Source organism: Carettochelys insculpta, chromosome 31 (assembly GCF_033958435.1).
Source record: "Carettochelys insculpta isolate YL-2023 chromosome 31, ASM3395843v1, whole genome shotgun sequence".
In the NCBI taxonomy this organism is placed as follows: Eukaryota; Metazoa; Chordata; order Testudines; family Carettochelyidae; genus Carettochelys; species Carettochelys insculpta.
Window position 1 is genome coordinate 10,777,351 of NC_134167.1, and position 8,316 is coordinate 10,785,666.

The 8,316-nt window shown below is 44.8% G+C and overlaps 1 protein-coding gene across 1 annotated transcript in view; it reads right to left on the reverse strand.

Moving 5' to 3' along the window:
* Positions 1 to 7,453, reverse strand: part of LOC142004279 (pyroglutamylated RF-amide peptide receptor-like) — a 72,839-nt gene extending 65,386 nt beyond the window's left edge. The window contains exon 1 of the mRNA XM_074981816.1: positions 7,111 to 7,453. Coding sequence (XP_074837917.1) covers positions 7,111 to 7,453 — 343 coding nt within the window. The remainder of the gene's footprint in view (positions 1 to 7,110) is intronic.
* Between the last annotated feature and the right edge of the window lie 863 nt (positions 7,454 to 8,316).

Genomic DNA, 8,316 nt, shown 5'->3' on the forward strand with positions numbered 1-8,316 from the left:
CTACCCTTCCTCTTTAGTGCTAGAAACACCCACACTTGAGTAATTGAAAATCACACAAGCTAAATCATGGGATGGAACTGCTCTGCATCCCCCAACTACAGCTCAGCTCCACAGATGGCACTAAGGGAAAAGTACTTGATCACAGGAAGTACAATTGATTCCCCAGTCATTCTTCATACATATGAGGACCACATTGGACTTCCAGGACTTGCTCATTTAGAGCCTTACTTTCAATGAGTCAGATAAAACACCAGCTGCAGGGACTCATTTACCACCTAAAAATGCGCATGGCCTGTATGATTGAATGGGAAACAGCCATGCTTCCACATATAAGGGTATGAGCTGTGTCACCTTGCTGGGTAATTAAAAGAGAACCGAATGACTAGAAGCTACTTTCTGATGATGATGCACTCAGAGCAATCGGGAGGAATTGAATTATACAAGAAAACAAGAACAGACTGTGGATTGGGTGTGGACACATTAATTCCAGGCCCTAATTCGGGGGTGGGGAGATCTCTGCTGTCCTAGAGTCCTCTCCATGGGAATAAAGGAGCAAAGAGAACCCTGACAGCAGTTGAACCTCCAGCCATCCAAGGAGACATTCAGGGATCAATTTCCCCATGTTGCACAGGGGGTGCAGAAACTCAGTGCATGGCTTCCTAGCAGGCTGCTCCATTATGCAGCAGAACCACAGTGGCTCCGTCAAGCCTGCTGATGCAGGGAAGGGAGCAGGGAGTAGTAGCTCCATGCCCTGGTATTGCAAAGAGGCCTGGAGCTCCAGCCACCGCCGCTGCTACTTTAGCAATGGCCTGAGCTCCCAGCCCCTTGGAAGTACCACAACAGCACAGCTATGCTGCTGCATGGGGTTCTGAGATGGAAGCGAGCAGCTCAGCACCAAGTCCAGGTAACACTAAAACCTGACTGCCCTAGGCTCAGTCCCTTCTGCCCTAAGCCTGCCCCTTCCAGGGGCACAGAGCTGGGCCCCCCTCCCATCTTGCCCCAGATGCCCACGGAGGCTGTCAGCCCCGCTGGCTTCACTTGTGATTGTGGCCTTTCTGCACTGGGTAATGAGTGGGCAGGATGTGGGGTACAATGATATTTTTAAAGATATTCTCCTGATAGGTGTTTTTTCTTTACATTACCTCCATTTTCCCCCCCAGTTTGGATTAATATGAAAAGTGGTGTGTGTGTGTGTGTGTAATTTATACATTGCACAAATTGTGCTAGCACCCCTGATTGATTTCACTGGAGTATGCCAATTTACCTTTTGTATCAAAGGCTACCAAGGCCTGATTAAAACATAAGAGATTCTGTGTTGTTTCTGTGTGCCTTAGGGAATGAAAGGACTGATAACAAACACAAGAGAAACTGCTTTGCCAGTTGCTACCGAACAGATCATATCCATGAGCACTATTACAGTTGGAGCAATTGCTACAGAACAAATCGTATCCATGAGCACTATTAAAGTTGGAGTAATTGCTACAGAACAGATCGTATCCATGAGCACTATTAAAGTTGGAGCAACTGTGTCACTGATCAAAGATATTGAAAGTGAGAGGGAACAGCTGAGTCCTTCCCCTGCAGCAGGAAACCTCGGCAAAAAGCATGGCACAGACCACTGCAGCTTCTGATCAACATGAAGAAGACGTTTGACGAAGAACTGAGGGAAAGAGGAGAAACCACTTAAAGTGGATGGATTGGACTTTGGGAAACACCTGAGAATGAAGGCATTATTGCGAATGTGGCTTCACTCCTGCACAGGGGCCACTGTTAGGACTGAAGTGGTGCAGTGAGGTCTGTAAGGGGGTGAATTTCACCCCTCGGGTTCAAACGCAGGTTGGGTGAAGCAGACAGGAGCAGTGTTCCCTGTAAGCTGAGAGCATGGGCAGCCACCCAGGAGAGAGTCAGTGCTGCCTCTCTGATTAGTAGAGCACTCACAGCCTCCACAGCTGCCAACATTTGTTTCTATGGGTGGTGCACATCCACACATGTCTCAGTGCACATAACAAAGTTCCTTCCACATATGGATGGAAAATAACAGAGGGAACACTGACATGGAGTATTAATTCTATGCTGCAGCCGGGGCTCTGAATGGTAATTCAGGTAGAAAGACTTGTGCTGGCAGTACCCCAGCTTGCTTACTAAAATTAGAGGTGAGGATGCAGAAGTGGGGGTGTCAAGTGTGATGCGCACTAACACGTATGCACCTGGAGGCCCAAGTGGGCTTATATAGCCATGGTGGGGCACCTTCACTTCTGTTTTTAGTGAGGTAGCTGGCATAGGGCAAGCTTCATCCCCACGACTACAATGTACAGGTGCCTTGCAAGTAGAGATGAAGTGCACTCAGCTGTGCTGGCAAGTACATAAGATGGCTTAAGTGAGAGCTCATAATCATTTCAATAAAGGGGCAGATGGATCCCATGGACCCTGTCCTGAAGATCAATCATTTTTCCTCTCCAGAAAGAGCAATTATATAATAAGGGAGGTATCTCAACAGAACAATGGCAGAGCCCTAGATCAAGCACCTGGGCTTCACTGTTCATTTTGCACCAGTGTGAATGGACTGATTCTACCTTACACACACTCTGAATCATGGGCTGAAGCATAGTTAGGGACTAGTTTATTGTGTGCTGCTTGAAACATTCTGACCATGATTCAATAAAAGACTCCACCCTGCTCAGCTAAGCACCAGGAGCATGTGTTCACATATAAGCATGAACTTAGGTTCCACTGAGGCCTGTGAAGTAAGAAGTTCTAATTTGTGCTTGTGCTCCAGGCGGAATGATGGCCTGCTGAATTTGGGACTGTGACCCAAATCTGAGGATTCCCTGTGTTGATCCACTGCCAAATTCCATCTCATTCATCTAAATACCCACATTACCTTAAATCCACTAGCCACTTCTTTAATTATCAATCTTTACTCTGGAATTAAATGAAAATCTAAACATAAAACATAGCCATATAAAAAGAGGTACCGATCTGTTATAGTACCCGCCTGCTATAAAGCTTTGGAAGCTTATACAAAGGAAATATTGCAGGGACATTATTTTCCACAAAATGATAGCAGTAGCACCAAGTAACTGCTTGTGTCAGAAGCCCAGAGAGAAACCAAAATTCCTGCCCCTACTGAGACAACTGTGAGAAATAGAAGGATCTGGCAAACAAGCCATGTCCGTTAGTCACAGAAGTCTCTGCAAGTCTAGGAAAGGAATCTGAGATGAATTTCTTGCCTACCTAGTCATGGGTGTAAAATATTACCCGATCAGAATTATCCATTCATCACTCTGACGATTGACTCAAACATTGGAATAGAATAAAAAAACGTAATGTGTTACTCACATGGGCAACCACTTAAAAATGAAAGGAAAAAGTGAAAGATGTATACAAGTAAAATATGCTCTCGTTCCCATATTGTCTAAACAAATGAAACCAGTACAGTTTCTCTCTGTGACTTATCCCTGAAATAAAATGCGTGGAATGATAAGCAACGTCTGTAGTGTTTTGGGCCTCCTTCTCCCTCATTTACACTGGAGTAAATTGGGAATAGCTCTGTTATGGTCAATGGAATTGCTGAAGCAAACTAGTGTGCATGAGAGGAGTATCTGGCCCTTTAAGGTGATTTGCATGATCACTGTTAAAGCTGAAATGCACAGGGAGAATTCTGTCAGGGTGCTCACCAGGAGTGACAGGCAAGTCCAATGTTGGGGGACAGAATTGCCGGACTGTCTATTGGAGTGGCTGGGATTATTATTTTTTTTAATACATGCTTTCTTTTTCAATTAGGAAATGCCAATTCATCAAAACAAGAGCATTTGGATAAACATACCACCCACTTTAATGAAGGTTTCTCACAGTCACATTGGAATTGGGTGCAGGGAGAGAACCACAGAATAGCTAATAGCCTGACGGTTTGGGTATTGATAAAGGTTGTGGAAGGCACAGATACACATCCCAGTTCTGTCTGAGTTGGAGTTGCCATAGCTATTCACCTGCTATTGCTGATTTAGAGCAGGGTCTTGAACCTGGGTCTCCTACATTTTGGGTGAGTGCCCTAAACATGTCTCTTGGGCTTCCCCAAAGCCTACTATTATTCATACAAATAGGAACAGCTCCACTATGACACACTGACCCCTCCCTCCATAAAATTATTCTCCCCTTAGATTAGAGTATATTTTGACTGTAACATAAGAGACCTGCAGGTCATGTCATGTATGTTCAGATAGGGAAAAGTTAACATACGTATGTTTGGGATCTTTTGACTAAATAGAGAGTGCTGAGCTAAAGCATAAGGTTCATATAAGGCTGTGATCTTTAACCCAGAGGACACATTAAAGCAGGTTGGCATAAGGGCTTTCCTAAGTCCATTCCTTTTTACATTTAACAGGGACACCACAACTCAGAACCTAAAAAGAATGTAAATAATCAGCTGGGACAGAAATAACAATGCGATGCCTAATCCCAACAGGGCCAGTGTCACAAACTGACCTTTTATGTGCCAAACTGTAGCAAAGAGACCTTCCAACATTAGTAAGGTGGGGAAATGCAAAGAAGGAAGAGGTGGAAATCTCCTGCCGAATAGCTATAAAAAATAACAGCAGCAGTGTTACATATGTGAAAAGTGACCTCCCAGCCTATGGCTGGTAGAGAAGAGAGATGCATTCTTTGGGAGATGCCTGATTGCTGGCCACTGGTGATCACGGTGAGGAGGAAGATGGCTAACATTTCAGGTTGTTGTACAGGAGGCAATAAGAGTATACGCAGATGTACATCCTCTATCTGCCTTACTGAGTTGGTGCGTCTAAATGTATTCATAAACTGCATTTATAAATATAAGAATTCCTACAGGGAGTGTTGCATCTGTGCACAGTGGGATTCCCAACTATATAATAATTTGAGGCCTGATCTTGAGCTGAGAACTTACCAACTCTCAAAGTGATAACTGGGAAGTCTTAAGTAATTGATATAATTTTCCACTTCCCCCTCATAATTAACACATAATCTTAAGATCAGACAGCATTATAGCCCTGAAAGTCAGTAACAATTTAAGTACCAAAGAGGTAGCTGAGTTAGTCTGCATCTTCAAAAACAACAAGTCCTGTGGCACATTATAGACTAACAGGTATTTTGCAGCATAAGGTTTCATGGGCGAATACCCACTTTGTAGCTACAAATGGTCATAACATTTATAACCTAACAACTATGTTTTAGGAATTATTTTTAGGGAATTTCTATTGTTTCTGGTTCACAGGAGGTTGAACTAGATGATCGGAACAGTTTCTTCTGGCCTTGGAATATAGGTATCTAAGGGAATGCACTGGACTCTAGTTTTAGTAATGACTTCTTGTAGTGATTATTCAGTTCTATAGCAAACCTAATATTATGACTGCCATTTTGGTCTTCAGTCCAAACCAGTGGGGCATTCAGATTTTAGCCATCAGATTGGGAAAAGCAACTAGATAATCTTACCTCTTGGGGACATGCTACTTAGATCCAATAGTAACATCACTGAACTCTTGCCGCTCTGGCCTAATGAAAATTTCACTTCTAGGTTATGTGTGATTTGCAAAGGCCCCAGTGCTTTTGATGGAGTGATTCAGTTATTGTATTCTTGTCAAGCTATTTCACATAACTTGATTTAAACACCTTTTCACTAATGCAAACCCTACCATTTTTTCTCTCCTCTTTGAATGTCAGAACATGTTGCATTTTCTTTTGTATAACTAGATCATATATAACAGAATTCCAAAATTTTAAGTAGGGCTCATAACCATACTGGTAAGAAAAATAAATAATATAACAATACCGTAGCTGCACGCATGCAAATCTAAATGACCAACTATGGCTGCTAATATTACTTTTTTTAACTGTGGCTATGAATACTACTTTTACTTTTGTACCCTGTACACTCATAACTCACTTATGACCAAAAAGTATATTTTCCCAGACTAAGTGACAGGTTCCTAACTGTAGCTTCAAAAAGAAACTCAGAAAACAGTAGAAGCTGACAATACCAGCAAATGAAGAAGCAGAGATGGCAAACTGTTAGAAAAACACAAAACCCACTAGTGTGAATTTATTGTATTTTTATATTTTAAAGGTTCTGAAGTTAGAAACTGTTAGAAAAACACAAAACCCACTAGTGTGAATTTATTGTATTTTTATATTTTAAAGGTTCTGAAGTTTCATTTTCCACATGTGACCCTAATTTCTTTACAAACCAGGAAATAGCTGCAATGTCTTGAGAAGCTGGCTAAATGATATTGTGGTGATAGAGTTTGCAAGCAAGAGCAATTACCAGAGTACAACTCCCTCCCACCCACCACACTGGCTAGTATGATCTGCTGTGTTAAATTTGAAAGGAACTCAGTTGTTCCACCAGTTTCTACAGTGATTCCATGAACTCAGCTGAAGAGAGAGAGCATTTACTTTTGAAACTGCTGAGAAATGGGCATGAATCGTATATAGGCGAGTGATCAAACTTTTTACATTGGGTCCCACTTTTCATCCCTGCAATTAGCAGAGTCCTCCTAACCTGTCTAATGTCATCCAAAATGATAGAAATTTTGGTTTTGTTCACATGAAAAAAGTCCCTTTTGGCACATATAAGAAAATAAGTATGTATAATGTAAAAACTTTGTTAATCGGTATGTAAATGTGAATGCACATGAAAACAGTAACATATTTCAACATTTTTAATGAGATGGATGAGCCTGAGAGCCAACAGCCAATCATACTGTGCCCTCCTTATGAAATTTCATGCCCCTGCCAAGGGGCCCTGTCCCCCACTTTGCTCACTCCTGGTCTATAGCTGTCATGTCCAACCAGTTGTGAAGCAGTAGCCACTACAGTAGCTATTGCTGTAGCAAAGTAGCCCCATTATTATGAAAATATACTTATTGTTCAAGCCAACTAGCCATACTTAATCAGCCCAATAGCCACTGGTGGCTAATGGGTTGGACACCTCAGAGGAAAGCATAGCCTGCTAGCTTGATACAAGGCTGGGACAAGGGTTGGTTAATGAGCCTCAGATGAGCTGTGGAAGATCTCAAGCCCTGGGGACAGATGGAAGATGTTGAGTTTATCCAGTTGCCCAGGAGAATGTGGACTTACCACCTAGCCACTCGGAGGAGACGTTCTGCAGGAGCGTGAAAGGGATGCAGAAGAAAGTTACCAGCAGGTCACTGCAAGCCAGGGAGCAGATGAAAATATTTGTGGCTGTTCGCATGGGTTTCCGCCGGATGATAATGAAGACCACTAGGCTGTTGCCCAGAAGAGCCAGGGCAAAGATGATGATATAGAGCACTAGGAAGATGACCTTGGCATGGACAGGCAGCTCTGGGATGTACACCAGGGGCTTGAGGCCGTAGGCGGCGATGAACTCTTCCCTGGTCATGTTGTGCTCCCGCAGGAGCCTGTTAAGCGCCTCCGGGGTCACGTTCAGCCTTCTCGCCATGGTGCTGGTCCCTGGGGCGAGCCCGGAGCATGGAGTGGGCCTCCAGCAGCGGCTCACGCCGGAGGCTTGACCGTGGTGCTGAATCCAAGCCCCTAGCCAGGCAGTACGCTCTCCACGGTGCTGGCGCGTCTGCAGCGCTCACGCCTCGGGCGGCTCCGCTAAGGGCTGCCTCCTGTCTGCCTCCTGCAGGAGCGTTGCGCTCTCCAGGGTGCTGACCCCTGCGCCCCTGCCCTCTCCATGGTGCTGCTGTCCGCCTCCGTCTACTCTCCTAGATGCTCAGCCGCTCTGCTGCTCAGCTCGGGCTTCGCTCCATGCAGCCAACCCGTGCGCTCCGCGCAGCCAGGGAGCACACCTGCCAGATCCTGCCTGCAGCGCCGGCAAGGCGGCGTGTGCTGTGGGACTGAAACAGCACCTCCTGCCACTGTTCCCTGGGCAAAAATACCACCCTAGGCAGGCGAAGGAAACTCCCTTAGCTGCTGCAGCTTGCTAGGGAGTTGGGCTGCTGGACTCAGCACTGGCTTGGGGCTTCTTTCTCCTATAGTAACCTGGCTTCTGAGATTTATGGAAGTGAGGGATGACTTATCCTTCCAGTTCTGGCAGAGCCCTCCCTCTCTTCCTCCCGGGAGTAGGGAGAGACAAGGCAACTCCTCATTCCCATCCATAAACAGCAACTGCAGCGTGACACATTTCCACGATATGTGTTTCCAGCCCCATTGGGTGATTGACAAGTTGGTGGCCCCAGGAATTTCCCCTGGCTCAGGAGGGAGGAAATCTCAGGCAAATGACAGACAACAATAGCTCATTAAACGTGCAGATCTCTAGACTCTAAACAGAGAGGAAGCAGGGCTGTAATAAGCTCTCCC